The sequence below is a fragment of the Aphelocoma coerulescens genome, chromosome 8, assembly GCF_041296385.1.
Source record: "Aphelocoma coerulescens isolate FSJ_1873_10779 chromosome 8, UR_Acoe_1.0, whole genome shotgun sequence".
NCBI lineage: Eukaryota > Metazoa > Chordata > Aves > Passeriformes > Corvidae > Aphelocoma > Aphelocoma coerulescens.
In genome coordinates, this window is record NC_091022.1 from 22,947,054 (window position 1) to 22,963,825 (window position 16,772).

Sequence of the window (16,772 nt, forward strand, 5' to 3'; positions counted from 1 at the left end):
AGATAACCTTCTCCCGCCCCACTGGCCACAGTGTTTGCACTTGTCCTCCTCCGCTGGTGCCAGGCTGGGAGACACACACACCCTGAGCCCTGGTCCGGAGGCACGCACACCTCTGGCCTGGGGCCACCTTTGGTCACTCTTGCCAGCCAGGGCACGGGTAAAGGGCACGAGGTGCATCCTTCCCCAGCATCCCAAGGTGGGTGAGGAGCTGGCCTGGAGGGAGCCTTTTTTGCCAGGGCTAAATCTGGGGATACATCTCTCACCCAGCTGCTTGGTGGCAGATCGCCCAGGCTTGCTACCCTGAACATCCCTGGTATCCAGGGCAGCTGGAGGTGGGTGATGGTGCTGCAGTGACAGAACAGCGATGCCAAAGTTCCAGAGCACAGAAGCACTGGGTTCCTCGTCATTGCTGGCTTTCCCTGACTCCCTGCATTCCCTGGATTCTCCCTGTGTCCTGGCGAGGCAGGACCCTTGTGGTCAGATCTGGGCACAGTCCCAGTGCAGGACTCTCAGTGATGGACCAGCTACGTGACTCAAGTTTCCAGCCTTACCCCTTTGCTCTGTGCAAGCTTTGGGATGCAGTGGCCAGAAACAATAACTCCAGGCCCCCTTGAAGCAGTGCTAATTGCTCCACTGATGATCCAGTTAGCAGAAACACCCAGTTGATGTGTTTCACCTGCAGGTCCATACAGCTCCTGCTGGGACAAAGCTTCCCAGGCTTACAGAGGTGTGGGGGAGGCAGGCTGTGAATAGCACTTTCCAGCTGCCCATAATCTCCACCATTCATGAGATCAAAAAGCCTCTACCTTGGGGGAGATAAGCTCAAAACGTGCTGCAGGCTGTTGAAGAGGAAAGGCTTGATCACCCTGCACTGGGGCAGAGATTGAGTTCTGTTGGGATAGGGTTTGAGCAGGTCAGGCCGACAAGTGGGAGATATAATCAAAAAACGCACTGAATGGCCCATCTGTCTCTGGGTTTTATTTTTGGAACTGGTTTTTGTTTTCTATAAGTGCTGTTTAACGGCATGAATGGACTGCGAACGACCTGCCGTGAGTGGCAAAATGAGAGGCGCTGTCTTTTGGTTTTACAAAGCTCTCCCTGGAAACAGGGTGCCAGGCTTGCCAGGCAGTCAGAGACTGCAGAAGTTGGGAAAGTCCTGTCTCCCTCTTCAAGCCCACCTTGGGGGAGTGTGGACCCCACTTCCAGGCCAGCTGTGGCAAGAGAGCAAGAAAATGTGCTAGAAATGATTAGCAATGTCCACACACGCTATGGGGGAGGACTTGGGTGGATGAGGCAGAGCTGAGAGCAAATAGGGAGGACAGGCAAAACCTCAGGATCAGCTCTGCCCTTGTGGAAAGGCCAAGATGCTAAAAGCCATCCCGGTAGTGTGGAAGGGGGCAGAAAGGGGATTAAATGATTTCTGGGGGCAAAAGATGGTACTCTGGGGGTGTCACCAGCTCCCATTGTGGCACGCTGGCATTGGTTGGGCTCTGATGCAGAGGCGATGTGCCAGTCCTTGTGGGAAGGGTTCACCAGCAGGATGGGAATGGCAGTAACTTCAGCACAGCCTAGCTGGTGTTGAGGGATTCCATGCAACACCAACCCCATCACAGCGGGGTTGAGCTCGTCCCAGGGCTGCATAGGAGAAGAGATTCTGCCCAGAGACTCCCCCCACTCTCCTGGGCTATCCAAGGGGGCCGGCAGATCACAGTATACCTCAGTGCCCTGTGCTGAAACCTTCTGCTTCAGGCAAACCTCTGCCAGGCAGCCTTGCCCTGCCTCGATGTGGCGGGAAGGTGATTTCTCTAAATCCCTCCTGGCCCCACACCACTGTTTTCTCCCCTTTCCTTGTTCCCTCATCTCTTCCCACAGGGAAGAGGAAGCGGGACAGCTTTATTAATAAACTTTCACTCCGGGCTGCCTCCTGTGAGCTCTGTGGTTCTGGAGGATAGAGCACAAGGGCGAGGAGCGCACGCGGCGGCACACGAAGCCAGGCCGAGCAGCCCGAGTGTGCCGTGCGGTGGGGCCGGCACCTGGCACGGCTGCCGGGGAGAACGGGACGGGGCAACGCCACCAGCGAGCGCCCCGGGAAAGGAGACGGGAAAACTCCTGATGAGCTCTGCGGGAAACTGGGGTCAGCCCCGGGACCCCCGGGAGAGCCGCGACCCATCGCAGAGTCCCCGAGGGAACGGGGTCGCGGCAACTGGGGGCGAGCGTGGGAGCGACGAGCGGACTCGCGGCGCCCCCTCCCCGCAGGACGGGCTCGGAGGCGCTGGTCGGGCGCGGCGGTGCTGCCACCTCCCGGCGCGGGAGCGAGCCGCGCCTACAGCGGGTTGTGAGCACTGAGCGGGGCGGGGGGTGCCGGGACCCGGCTGGGTCCGGGCGCTGCCGCGGGGAAAGCGGCACCGGCGGCCCCGGGACGGGCGGCCACGACCTGCCTGGAGCGGGATTCGAACCTGTGATCCTTCCCCCTCACCCCCGCGTGGTGCGTCCCTCAAAGCGCTCCGGGCACTTCCGGGCGCCTCTTGGCGGGAGCGGAAGCGACGCTGCCCGGGCCGCCGTATGCGCCGCACGTCCCGGTGGCCGCGGAGCCGGCGCCGGTGGGTGCGCGGGTCCCGCTCGGAGCGGGGCGGCCGCGGCCGCGCGGGGAGCGCCGCGTCCCGCACGCCCTCCTGCGGGCCTCCCGGGACCCCCCCGCGGGGCTGCGGGCTGCGGGCGCGGCGTGCGGAACCCCCGGGACCCGCCGGGTGCAAGGCCCCGTTGTTGGGCCTGGCGGGGGGATGGGAGGCGGCCGAGGGGGGTGTGTGTCTATGTAGATATAAGTGTGTGAGTGTGCGTGTGCATGTATATGCGTGTGTGTGTGCAGATATACGTGCGTGTGGGTGTAAACACACGCACCTACGCGTGTTTGTATGAGTCCGGGATACCCCCGCGGGAGTTAACCCCCGACCCCCGGTTTCCCGCCCTCCCAGAGCTGGAGGGGACGGTCAGGACGGCGCAGAGAAGGCCAGAGGGCAGGCGGAGACATGGCGACGGGGGCAGATGTACGGGACATCCTGGAGCTGGGAGGCGTGGAGTCAGAGAATACGGGCACCATCAACAAAAAGGACATCATCAACTCGGATAAGGTGAACTGCAGTGCCCTGAGGGGCTGCTGCCTGATTTCTAGGCACTGACTGACCTTGCATGTGGTGTTTGGGGTGACTATTGAAAGAAAAGATGGAATAAATCGTGTACCTTCTTAGTTACCTGTGCTGTGGCATCTGGTGTGGGATTTAAGCTGGAGCTGTGTAAGTGTTGTCCTGCTGAGCTGTCCAGGCCCCACGACATTTTCAGCTGTCTCCTAAAATTCTCATTTTGTGAAGTGTGATGCTACCTAGCCCCCAAACCGATGGAAATACCTGTTTTAGAAGAAAGAAAATATTGTCTGACTTGATTGAAAGGCGGAAGTCTGTGTGGGGAAGGTGTGTGGCTGGGGTTTGGGACAGCTGGGATGCAGTGCCTGTGGGAATGTGGCAAGTTAGTAAGCTCTGTTAAGGATGTGTGACATGATGTGCTGCATTCTGTGTGGTAATGTGCTACAGTATCTTGTTTTCTGTATTTTAAATTTGGGGAAGGTCGTGGGGGTCCCATGTTTTGCAAGATGTCGGGAAGGTGAACTTAGGAGTAGTTATGAGATGTGGAGGTGCTTTGAAATGTGCCCAGGGAGCTCTCTGGTACAGAGATGATCTGATTTGAAGTAAAGCCTGTGTATTTGGGGAAAAAACCAAAACAGAACTAAACATACACAACTATCCCATCCCTAAAAGCACTTCCTGGCTGTCATTGTTTGCTTCCACTGAAGCCTTTGTCTCTGAAGAGAAGCACTGTGGTTTCACTGCCTTGCTAGGGCATACAGTGTAATTGGTGTAATGGAAAACCAGTGAGTTTCAGTCATTTAAAAGCTGAAATGTTAAAATTCCCGGTTATCAGCTGTGTTGGTGAACAGTGTCTGGTGAGCAGCTTGTTGGCTGGATTCAGCTTGCAGTGTTGCCACTGAGTGTTTGGAGCTGTGAGTTCTTTGATCTAAATGTGTTTGTGTGTTAGGCAGTAGAGAGCCAGAGGAGTACTGGTGGCTGGCTGTCTCTTCAGAGCAGAGACTAAGATGGGTTTCTCAAGTTTACTGTAATGGGAAGAGGGAGGAAGGGAATTTGCAGTGAAAAGTTTTGGAAGGGGTGCAGGAGGCCACTTGAACAAACCATTCTGAATTTCTACAAAGTACAGAAACTAAGCCAAACCAAAGGTGTAAGCTGTTGTCACATGGAGAGTGCAAAGCTGCTAATAACAGTGCAGCACTCGCTCAGGAAATAGATCTGTTCTCAATTAGAAAAGAAACAGATTGATGTCTTGAAATCACAAGAGAACCATGAAGTACTTTCCAGTCCATTAGTGACTGAGAATGTTAAAATAAAAATTACTAGGCATAAAAACATTTAAATCAGCATGACCAAGTAATTTGTTCTCAACTCCTGAAAGAGCTGGCTGAGCTGATCTCTGGCCTGCTGATATTAACTTTTAATAAATCTGGGAACTTTGGGGGAATTCCAGAAGCCTGTGTTCACACAGGGTGTGCGGTGACCTGTGGGTAACTGCCTTGGTTGGCCTTACATTGCTCCTGGGCAAAGTGATGGACACACGAGGAGAAAGGTGTTTGATTAGGGATGAAAAGGTGCTGATATAATGCGTGTCTGTCATGAAGTTTTATGGAAAGTAGTTGCAGTCCAAGATGACAGGGACTTATTTTTTTCAGCGGGATCTTGAATTTGCTTGATAAAGGTAACTGGATTTAACACAATTTATGATGCAGTGTTAGTTTTACTACTGAAAAATATTCTGATTTAAAATTTGGTATCGATACGGTAAACAAGTACGTAATAGTAGTGACAGGGCTAGTAGTTACAAAGACAGTACAGTTAGACCAAATGCTAAGTAAACTTCTTCCTCTTAAATAAAGTGTAACTTGTTAGTGTGGCTGTTACTGTACCTACCTGGATCCAAAGCTGATCACCTGATACAGCTGATTACTGAGAAACTTGTATATGTGGTATGAGTTGGACTGTGTCTTAGAAACCATCAATTCTGACAAGGGTTTAGGGGCCAGATTGTGTACACTGAATTCCTCTTATGAAGAAACTGTCAAAAAATTGTTTGCTGTGTAAATGGGACAGCGGAGGTGGGGCTGGAGAACTTTGGTAGGTGGTACTGGTGGTTTTTCCAAGGGGCTACTGCAAGGGTGTGATCAGAGCTGGTAAAAACTGAAGCTGCTGCAGAGCAAAGTGACAAAAACCTTTTAAAAACTGGGAAGACATTTCCTACTATTTTCTCAAAAAAGTAGAGAATCAATTAAAGCATTAATACCTCTGAGGGAGGATAGTGCTTGCCTAGTAAGAAAAGACTTAGTGCACTGGCCTGTGCAATCTATAGCCAGATGTTCAGCTTGGAATTTAAGTGTGTTATCAGCAACAGCAAATGGGGGTACTGGTGAGCCCTATCACTGAAAGTGGGTACATTTTGTCTGTCAGTGCCTTCCACCAGGAACAGGCATTTTCCTGGAGAAATTCAAGGTGTCTAAAACCAGATAAAAGTAAAAACCATCGCAGGGCACCAGGTTATACGTTTTTAATGTTCCCTCGGACATTTCTACTTCTGAATCTAAAATGCAATTCTTCTGTTTCAGAAAAAATCCAAGAAGTCTTCAGAGACATTGACGTTTAAGAGGCCAGAAGGAATGCACCGAGAAGTTTATGCACTTCTCTATTCTGACAAAAAGTAAGAGCACATGGTCATCTGTGCAGGTTGTGGGGTGGCCTGAGCTTTTGGTAGCAGGGCAGCATCCTCTTGAAACCAGGGGTGGTCTCGCTTCCCAGATTGATTCCCCTTTGTGCTTGGCCCATGCTTGTACCCTTCTCTTAGTCATGGACAGTGTCTGTTTTCTCCCTTCTAAATTTGAGGGGTTTGTTTGATGTAAGAAATTAATCAGATAGAGGCACAATAGTCTAATGCAGACAAATGAGTGCTCTTACCCTTTGTATCCAGTTCTTTCTTAGTCTCAGCTGGGAATGACACCTGCTTTTATATCTGCAAAAAGAGTTCTGAGCCTGAAATCTCTTTGGGTTTGTCTTGGGCTGCTCCTTGCTTCTCATCACCAGCACTTTTCTCCACCACAGGGATGCACCTCCACTGCTGCCAAGTGATACAACTCAGGGTTATCGAACAGTCAAAGCAAAACTGGGCTCCAAGAAAGTCCGGCCTTGGAAGTGGATGCCTTTCACCAACCCAGCGAGGAAAGATGGAGCGATGTTCTACCATTGGAGGAGAGCAGCAGAGGAAGGGAAGGATTACCCTTTTGCCAGGTTCAATAAAGTAAGTGGGAGCACTTTCAAACAACAGCATATAAATAGTAGCTGGAAAATACCCTTCAGTCAGTTTCTTCTTGTCCAGACAGGAAGTGGATTCTTTCAACAAGTGAAGGCTGAGTTAGATTTGGTAATTGCATTTTAAATTGCAGCATGACCTGCAGCCATGTGACCATGGACTGATGTCTCCAAATAATTCAGGCAAAGTGGGCTTTGTATGTGGTCAGAGCTTGCTAGAGACCCCTGTGTTTCAGGTGTGAAGTCATTGGTTTGGTGAGGAGGACTCATGATATCTATCTCTGTTCTTGACCAACATCCTCCCCCTGATTACAGGCTCAGGGTAGTAAAAGATATTCTATCCTGACTAACACATAAAAGTCATAAGTCTTGTTATTTTGCTCAGTATGAAAAAAATCGCTTGAGCTTCATGGCCAGAAAGGTGGCTTGCAACCTCTTGGCCAGATTCCAGCACAGATGCTGAATTACTTTGTGTTCCCTCTGAAATTGCTCTTGTGGTATCAGTGTGGTGCAGTTCCCTGTTCTTTGCGTCTTACATTAAATTGTCACAATGTGTTGTTGTAATCTCCTGCTGTCTTTTGTCCCAGATGTATCTGCTTTGAGTGGCTGGGCCTTTCATGTGTATGCACAAAGAAGACTACATCAAGATTTATACTTCAAAGTCAGGACCTCCAAAGTTAGGAAGGAGCAGAGTTAGGGTGCTTCCATAATGTAATTTAACTCCCTTCATGATGCAAATCTGAAAGAGTAAAAAAAGCGTGTGCTAACATGATTCCACAAAAGCTCTGCTTGTCTGTAACCGTATACAATATTTTAAGTTTGTAACCCACAGAGCATCAGCTCTAACAAAGCTTGGCTTCCTGCAGAGTTAAGTGGTTGGTTGACCTTATATGTTAGAAGGCTCAAGCTCTGACTGATGCTTTTCCTCTAGCTGGGACATTGGTAAGAGCCTCCTGTGGTATCTCTTCTCTGATGTCTGGGGTGGAAGTCTGAAGTATGACTCACTTAGTCGAAGCACCTACCTAGCTGTCTGAGTGAAACTTTGTGAGGCTAATTGTCTCTAAGACTACTGCTGGAACTGGTTTTGGCTGAATTCAACTGAGTTTATCAGAGGGGGACACACATCACATATGGGTGTTTTAATTATATGATTCTCGTTTCCTTAACTTTATCAGGTACTATGAATTGACAGACAGACGAGCCTTCAGCAAGGCTGTAACCTTTAGATTAGTGGTACAGGCCTCTGCCATCTGCAAATGCACAATTGCATAATATCAGGAGCAAGTTGTTATCCTTGTGGTGCTGTAGTTGAGAAAGTTGAAGGCACTGATGAAGAAGGCACTGATGAAGAGTTTTGCAGATATTTGCTGTCAGAAGAATTTTTTTTACTTTTCCTGACTCTTTTGTGGGTTTTTTTCTCACATACTTGATACCTCTGCCTGAATCTTTCCCTCCCCTTGGAATGAACCTGTTTTCCTGTGTAGTCTGTCCTGTTGGTCACTTAAGCTCTTTAACTCCTGGGTCACTGCTCAGTTGCTTTTCCTTTTTTCTGTGCTTCCAGTCTCCAGTCCAAATCCCTCCTCTTTGTTGTGAGATCCAAAATGTAAACTTGGGTTTCACCGTGTACACTGAGCCTTGTTTCAGGGTGTGAAACAGGAGTATAAAAGCAGCTTTGCTGGTGTTAGAGCCTTTTGGCTACCATCAGCAAGGGCTTAGAGAAAGTGTATGAGAATGGGGCAAATACATATTTTCCTGCCTTCTGGTGGTCTTTGGTTTAAGGATTTCTGAACTTGAAATTTGTGTTTAATAATTCTTGCTAGGTACATTCAGGGCAGGAAGCTGCTTTGTGAATAACCCATGCTAATGAGTTCTTCAGGCTAATTTTGTGTGGTGTGCAAAGGTGCTTTCTTCTCATTTCAAACTGCTGGCTTGAGGTTTAGTCCCTCTCAGATCTTGTGTTACATGATGTAGTAAATTGTCCTTGCTGGGTGCTGTGTTTTCTGTAATTTGACGTGCCCTCCTGTGCACTCCCTTGTTCTCAAATATCCTTTCTTTTGAAATGGGTGGACTAGGAGTGCATGCTCTACTTAAGAGAGCATGGTGGGTTTATGTGGGCTCTGTTTCTCTATTTCCCTCATAATTTTTACTGTTCAGTTTGTATTTTTACCTCTATTAGGCATTGTGCTGATGTTTTCATCTTGTGGCTCCAGGATCCTGAGCAGTTTCAGCTAATTTAATACTCATCATTGTGTGAATTTATAGTGTGAAATGTTGGACTGAGAGAGGTTTTCTGGGACGTTGAATCTTCCTCTTGGCTCTTTCAGGTCCTGCCACCATCCAGTCCCTTTCACAAATTGATCAAGTTCCTTTTAAAAAGCACTTGGCTTTTCCTGCCCTTGTGCTTCTTTGGGAAGCTCTTCTAGACTGTCTTTGCTCCATTTCATTTCCAGGTTAAATTTTCCATGTTAAATTGGCATTTCTTTGCAAGTCAATTTCTTTGTTCTTATTTCAGTTGTTCTTTTCTTCCCATGGGTATTCCTTTCATTTCATCTAACAGACTTGAAGCCTGCAGTCAGATTCTCTTTCAGACTTCCTTTGCTAGGCTGCATTCTCTTCCAGTCTGCTGTGGGAAGACAAGCTCTCCACCCCATTACTCATGTTCTTCTCTGTACTTGTTTCCATTTCAGTGCATCTTTCCTGACCAGGGATCAGTAGTGTTGTAGTTGGTATTCATGCCAGTATCCTTGTTGTGCAATTGAAACACTGCCAGTTTCTGCTGGAAATCCCTCTCTGGGGGTCATAGTTGCCTTTTCATGGTTATGTTGCATTTGAATGTATAGTCAGCCCGTGGTTGGCTCAAGCTTTCCATCTGTTCCTACCTTCTCATTTCTCAGTGGTTCTCACCTGAGCAGCCATGAGTGGGAGCTGAGGAAGTATTTTGGAAGTGTCTTTGCTCTTGTTGCGTTCTCTTGTCTGATGAGGCGTCTGCCACCTTCCCTTCCATCCACTGCAGAGGACCCTGTTGGATCTTCTCATATGTGTGTGCTCCTCTAGAAATTTTGTTTCATGATGTGCATGGGACGTCCTTACAGTGTCTGGTAAGATGGCTTTGCTCCAGATGGAAGTGGTACTTGAAGGTTGAGGTTCAGTGCATCCCCAAGAGATCTGCTTCACCTTTGAGTTTCTATGTCTCAGTGGTGGAAGAAGGGCAGTAGACCTAAAGAGGCTGTTATTTGGAGGCTCAGAAATGCTCCTCCAAGCTGTATGGAGCTCATGAGGATGACTGTCCTGGTGACAGGACACAAAACCACAGAGGTGTTGAAGCACATCTGCTGCTTGAATGCACACAATTTTCTTGTGAAGGTAGGACCTCCTCAGGCTAAGCAAAGCTTTGCTGCAGGAGGAAGGGAGTGAGGGGGAATAAGGGAGGAAAGCACAGGCTTACTTACACTTTTGCTTTACCACATGCTAGGATATCCCCTAATACAGTAAATATTTTTGCTGTTTCTGTAGTACTCATGTGACACTTGTGTTCTGGATAGAGCCCTTGCAGAGCAGTTCCAGACTGGGGACAGTACTGTGGGCTTGGCCTTTTAGGCACCTGGGACACAGAGTTGGACTGTCATTTGGCTCTGTGGTTCTGCAGGAGAAAAAGGTCTATGAGGAAGGGAGTGACAAAGTTGTTTGCCAAGTTTATGGCCTTCAGTTGTACAGTCTTTCAGATCTTCATGATAGTGTCTGCGCCAAACATGAAAGAAGTAGTCTGAGTATCAAAGCAGAAGGTGTGCTAAAGGCTAGGGACTACTGCTCCTTGCCTTTCCTGTTCTTCCTGTACAAGTGAGCATGTCCCAACCCAAGTGAAGAGTCAACTGTCAGAGCAGTTTATGCCAAGGTATTGGTTTTGCTGTATGGGAGGAATGCAGGGAGGCTGGCTGAACCTTGGTTTCACTGTCATGTTAGCCTGCTAATTTTGAAATCCATAGTCAGGATGTGGGTCGCTGACCTCTGCCTGTGTCAGACACCTGAAATAGGTTTCAGCCTCCTAGGTGGCAGTTCCTGGTAAGCTTCCCTGAATGTCACGTTATGGCCTTGGGATCACACATTGCTCCATATCAAGTCCTCTGCCTGCTCATCATGTTTCCTACCAGGACTCATTGCTCAGGGTCCTGGCAGCCCCCTCCTGTCAGTACTGTGCTCATTTTCTTGGCTCAGGTATCTTGGCAGTGAGGAGGGCAGTGCTGCAGGAGAGCTACCATGGTTTTCTCTTCTCTCCATAGACAGTGCAGGTTCCTGTCTACTCAGAGCAGGAGTACCAGATGTATCTCCACGACGACGCGTGGACCAAAGCTGAGACAGACCATCTCTTTGACCTGGCTCGGCGCTTTGATCTGCGCTTCGTGGTCATTCACGACCGCTACGATCACCAGCAGTTCAAGGTGAGTCCTGGGGTCAAGTTGCTGCTAGCAGCCTGCTGCTATGGCATGTGCAGGGCTTTCTGCACTTGAAAGACTAAATTACCCTTTATATCAACTTAATTAGGGGAAAATAATGAATTATTGGCAGCAAGGAATATTGAATTCCCAGCACAAGGCATTGCTGCTTGCTTTGTTTGTAATTAAATCTACTGTGACTTGTTCTCATTCCCTGTTGTGTTTTATTAGAAAGTTAGAAGGTTTGCACCTGCCAGGAGAACAGCTTGTTGTTCCTTGAAGATAAAGCAGCTGGGGAGTTTGTTTGTTTGAGCAGGCAGGTGTTCTGGATTTCAGTCTAGGCCCTTGGAGAAGGATCTGCCAATGAACCCTGAGGGTTGAGACTTCTCCATGGTACTGTTTCTGACTCGTGGTCTGACATGGTGCAGGTTTCCATCATCTCTGCTGTGAAATGAGGACCACCAGTGGTCTGAAAATGCAACCCTGGTGTCGTGATTGCAGATCTCCTATACTGGTTCCATGCCTCCTGGTGACAGAGGGAATGTTGTGGCTTCTCAGAACAGATCCAAATGCTGTAACTTTTTGCTATCCTCTGAAATGCTCACATGAAGAGCCTGTAGCAAAGTAAAATAGCAAGAGTATGCTCAGCTGAGCAGCCCAAACATCTTTGGTACTGGGGTTAATGGAACACAGCTCAGACTTCATGAAATGATGGGCTGTGAATTGTTGCAGCTGATACCTTCTTGGTTGTGACTTGAATTACCATTGTCTGGAGCAACTTTGAGACCTGCGCATTTGTTGCAAGTTTCCTGCTTGCAGTCTTTCTCCTCTCAACTCTCCTTGCATCTTTTTATCTTCACTGCTGGGGGTGCTTCACCGCTGTATTGTCTCTAAACCCTCAGCATTGTTGGATCTTTCAGTGGGTGTTTTTAAAGCAGTAGCTGTGAACCCGTGACAGTTAATTCATGCAACTCACTGAGAAACTCCTCCTTCCCTGTCATTCCCCTGGCACCTGCAAGGGTCCCTGCTGGCCTTCCTCCCAGGCACTGTGGCTTGTCTTGTACTTGATGTGACATCCTTCAGCCAGTGGTCCTTAGGTGGCTATTGCACAAGGTTTTGCTTGGTTCTTCCATAATGTTGTCCTCCTGTGATGTCTTCCACAGAAAAGGTCAGTAGAGGATCTGAAGGAACGGTATTACCACATTTGTGCCAAGCTGGCAAACATTCGTGCGGCTCCGGGCACAGACCTGAAAATCCCAGTCTTTGATGCTGGCCATGAGAGACGAAGGAAGGAACAACTGGAAAGGCTTTACAATAGGACACCAGAGCAGGTAACTTGGGGAAGAGAGCATCACTGCTCCAAAAGATTGATAAGTTGAATCAGTAGGTGTGTGATACAGGCCAGAGGGTGGGAAAGGTTAAGAAGGGCTGGACAAGAAAAGAGCAACAACTGAGTACAGCTTTTTTTGTTGGGTTAATGTACCTTTAAGGAGTTTAAAAGGACACTAACTGAGAAATCTGACTATACGGGAGAAAGGGCTACATGAGCAGAGTTATGGTCTCCAGTAACTGCCAGGACCTTCTCAGTGACACTGACTGTATTAGTCCTCTGATAGAAGCAAATTCTCTCAATGTCTTTACAAGTACCAGAGTATCATGGAGAGAGAATTATTTATTTGAGAGTAAAAGTCTTTCCAGAAAACATCAAAGACTAAATCTGCATGCTTAGTTCTCCTCTGTGTTGAAGCTATGTAATAGTCCTAGAGTTTAGAGATTAAGAAACTCTGTTCTCCATAGCCTGGGGGAAAGCATCCTTTTCAGTTAGTTCCCTTCAAGGACAAGTTCATATGGGACTTCTTCCCCCCATTGACAGGTGTCAGTACTAGGCCTACTTGCTCTGGGTTCTGTATGCTATATCTGGGGAGGGGAGCCAGCTTTTCACAACGCTGTATTTGCAGCTACAGCATATTTGGGCTTTTTTACCTTTCTATCTGTGCTTTTGGACTCCGGAAGATGGGATTAGTAATTTATGGATTGTTGAAGGGTGCATCATAAATGTTGTAATGCAGTACCTGCTGGATTGTAGAGTGGCATTGCCACGGGTACAGGATAAGGTTATGGAGTGTAATCTGCCCTACAAATCCAAGAAGTTAAGCAGGAGCATAAAGCCATTCCCAGGCTGGCCCAGAGCAGAGCTGTTACCGGTAGATGGCCCCCTTGCCTTGCCAGGCCTCCTCTGCTCTCTGACTGCCCTGACGTGCTCTGGTCTGCAGGTGGCAGAAGAAGAATACCTCATCCAGGAGCTCCGCAAAATTGAAACCAGGAAGAAAGAGAGAGAAAAGAGAACCCAAGACCTGCAGAAGCTCATCACAGCTGCTGACACCACCACTGAGCAGAGGCGTGCTGAGCGCAAGGCTCCCAAGAAGAAGCTGCCACAGAAGAAGGAGACAGAGAAGCCTGTAAACATTTCTCTTTTTAAATTTTTTTTAAAAATTTTTCCCTTTCCCCTGTTTATGCTCTGGCTGGGTAATGTGTTTTCTGCAGCAGTCCTATGGGGATCAGGCCCTTTTTGGGTAGGGGGGGAGTAACTGCTGGCTGCCTTCGGGCAGATGTTTTCTTCGTTGCATCTTTGGCAGGCAGATTGGTGTAAGGCAGCCATTGTCAGAGTCCACTAGTGTGCTCTCTGTCTCTCCCCCATTGGAAAAATGCTGTTTTAAGTCCTGTTTCTCTTTCCCTCCCTGAGAAAAGGCATGAAATAATGCCAACCATTCATGCATCATGGCAAGAAGAAGCATCTGTCTTCCTGCTTCTTCCAGATGTGTTCTGTTACTGCTGTAGGGTTGGCCCACAAACCCATTGTCTTTCACCTGCTGTCTTTTTCTAGTCCAAGTTTTCCTTTCCTCCCCAACTCCTGGATCTCAGCAGCATCTCCCCAAGCTCAGTACATGCCCCTCTCCTGATCCTCAGCTGTGATCAGAGCAGCCCTGCTGTGGGACTTGTATTGTGGGAACCATTGCTATTTCTCCATGAGCTGAGCTGAAGTCTAAGGAGCCCAGAACACAGGTTTCAGTTCACATTTGATGCTACCTTCGTTTCCCTTTCTGGAAAGAGGAGGACAGCATGGACTGATCTAAGTTCAGCACCTTCAGTAGGAAAGGGCTGTTAAAAAAATCTCAGATGTTTCCAGTGAGCCTCTGGGAATTCCTGTCCCTCCGCCTTGTGAGCAGAGAGCACTTGTACCCTTTTTCTCCAAAAGATTCTGTACGGAGAGGGGGGAGAAGCAGTGAATTCTAGGCAGTTATTGCTTGAAGTGTGCCTAATGGTCACCACTTCCTCAGAACACTCTTTTGGTGTGTCGTGTCCCATGTGTGTCCCTGCAATGTGATGAGTATATCATCACTGGGCACCCTGTGTGTTGCATTCCCTTAAGGGTTGTTCTGGGAAAGCTCAGCCATGGCTGGCATACCTCCCTATAATGACAGCAGTTTGTCATCGGTGGTAATGAAAAAAAGAGGGCTAGAGAATGGGGCTGGGAAGATGCTGAGAATGCCAAGATGAGGGAGTCCACCCCTAAGTGCTGGCTGGGGCCTGTCTGCAGGCATGTAGTGCATAGGCACACCAGGGCAGGCAGAGAAGCAGCTTCTGTTGTTGCACAAGCATCATTTCAACCATGACAGAGTCCATTAGGAGTCAATTACCAACTATAGCCGGGAAATGTTAAAAAAAAAATTGCATTTTAACTAAGAATTTGAATCGGGAGCTGCATCAGCATCATTTCAACAAAGGAAAATCATTTAGCAAGGAGTCAATTGAGGTTGAAGCGTTTACAGCATGTACAGGCTGTACAGGCACATGAGGCAAAAGAACCCATTTAATTGCTTATTGCCGAATGCAAGTCAGAGTTGGCTCGGCTGAGGCAACAATGCTGATTTCCCCACACTGCTTGTGGCAGGGTGTTCAGCGACAGGCTGAGGGGCAGAGTTCAGGGAGTTTGGAAGCCAGCCTTCATTCAAAGGAAGCAGAGAGGATTGGTTTTCGATTGCAGCCTTGTTTGTCTGTAATAATGCAAGCAGGGAGGCTATATCCTACCAAAGATCAAAGTGATCTCTACAAGTTTATGAGCCCTGTTGGTAGTTAGAGAATACTTTTTCCTTCATGGTCATGTTTAGGAATCTTTTCCCAGGTTCTCTATTTGTTGGACAGACTACAGATAACTGAAATAATCTTAATGCCTGGCCATGCAGAGTGGTTTGCAGGGTGCCACCTCAAGACTAGGACTAGAGATAGCTGATAGGGATGTGAGAGTCACTGGCAGGGAACTTGAGAAATTGAGTCACTGTCCTTCAGCATTTCTTGTGATCTTGGGGCAGCCCTGGCTGTCTCAGCCCTGTGTGGAACAAACAAAGAGCAAGCTCTAGAGCCTCTCTGCATAGAAATGTGGAAGCAGCAAGGCAAATGCTGTCTCCAAAGAAATGGGGAAATTTGAGGTGACTTAGTTTTGGAAAACATGATTGTGCATCTGTTTTTGTGGAGGTTGTGGCTATTCTTAGCTTGAATCATAAGCATTGCTGACCCATTCAGGGGACCCCAAACCATTCAGTGCAAAGATAGCCTGGTTTAATAGTTTAAAAGTCTGCTCACCTTTTGCTTTGCTCGTCAGCACAGATTTATAAGGGATTGCATTTATTTTTTTCCATTTTGTTGAAATGCAACTATGTGCTTTACTTTTAGCAGCAGAAGCATTGGAAGTTCGCTGCATTCTAATGCTGTGCTTAAAATACAAAGTAAGAAAGAAAACTGTCTAATGAGTTGACAAATGGCAAAACATGTATGAACAGCAGGCCTCCCTGGGAGGGGGCAGTCCTTGCATCCTCATTAGTGGGCTCATGTCTGTACAGATCAGAGGTTTCTCAGCTTATTCCTTAGAGAGTTTGCAGTCAAAAGCCAAGATTTAGGGAAGTCCTGGGCTGTTTTGATCAGTGAAATGGGTCTAAGTTGGATAAGGATGATTCTGTGCAAATATGTATGAATACCATTTAGAGTCAGGGTTTCTGTGTGGGTGGATATAAGTTTCTGTGCAGAGCAGTGCATTTAAACTAACTGACCAAAAATGTTTGAGCTTTCCAGCGACACCTTGGAGTAGTCTTCTCAATGAATTTCTTGGGATTTTCCCACTGAATCCTATTGCCTGGGATTTTCCTCTTGCCTCATCTCTGACATGTGGCTGTGGCAGGTGGTTCTCTGTCATAGGAAACAGTGTTTCCCCTTCAGATAGTCTCTGTATGAAATCTTGCGTTTCTTGTGTTTCCTCCATCAACACATCCTGTTTCGATCTCTTTCAGGCTGTTCCTGAGACCGCTGGCATCAAGTTTCCTGACTTCAAATCTGCAGGTGTCACGCTGCGGAGCCAGAGGGTAGGCTCTTGTCCTGGTCCTGTGGGATCTCTGTTAATGTCTTTCACTTTGCCTGTCTCTCTCCTTGTCTGTTCTCCTTTTATAGCTAAAGAAAGTCAAGTTCTTGCCTCTAAAATAAGAAAGGAATTCCATAAATGTGGAGACTCAGAAACCTGGAATGCTGGTTCTGTGAAAGCCAACTCACTGCCTTGCAGAGGCACCTGAACTTGCTGGTGTTTGTCACTGGTGTGCCTGCTCTGCTGTTAGACACCTGTGACAGAACCAAGTGGAGCTGTCTAGTCCAAACAGAGCTCACAGCCAGAACTAATGAGCCCCATGGAGCACGTGTGTTAATTGAGAGGTGCTTTTGGAGTGGTTTGGGCTAGAAAGGACCTTAAAGATCATCTAGTTAAGATGATCTTTAAGAACTGAATGTTCAGGTTGTGTCTTGTGGTTATGTGTCTTGACACATAACCACATACAATTTTTAGCTTTTCTATTTACATTATCTTAGAAAATATTTTTTGGAGAAGCCC

At 47.8% G+C, this 16,772-nt stretch overlaps 1 protein-coding gene across 1 annotated transcript in view; it reads left to right on the forward strand.

Moving 5' to 3' along the window:
• Window positions 1-2,561: 2,561 nt before the first annotated feature.
• DMAP1 (DNA methyltransferase 1 associated protein 1) overlaps window positions 2,562-16,772 on the forward strand; it is a 29,000-nt gene continuing 14,789 nt past the window's right edge. The window contains exons 1-8 of the mRNA XM_069023198.1: window positions 2,562-2,600; window positions 2,973-3,128; window positions 5,717-5,808; window positions 6,207-6,402; window positions 10,691-10,849; window positions 12,007-12,174; window positions 13,117-13,302; window positions 16,186-16,257. Of these exons, the coding sequence (XP_068879299.1) occupies window positions 3,027-3,128; window positions 5,717-5,808; window positions 6,207-6,402; window positions 10,691-10,849; window positions 12,007-12,174; window positions 13,117-13,302; window positions 16,186-16,257 (975 nt within the window). The 5' untranslated portion in view covers window positions 2,562-2,600; window positions 2,973-3,026. The remainder of the gene's footprint in view (window positions 2,601-2,972; window positions 3,129-5,716; window positions 5,809-6,206; window positions 6,403-10,690; window positions 10,850-12,006; window positions 12,175-13,116; window positions 13,303-16,185; window positions 16,258-16,772) is intronic.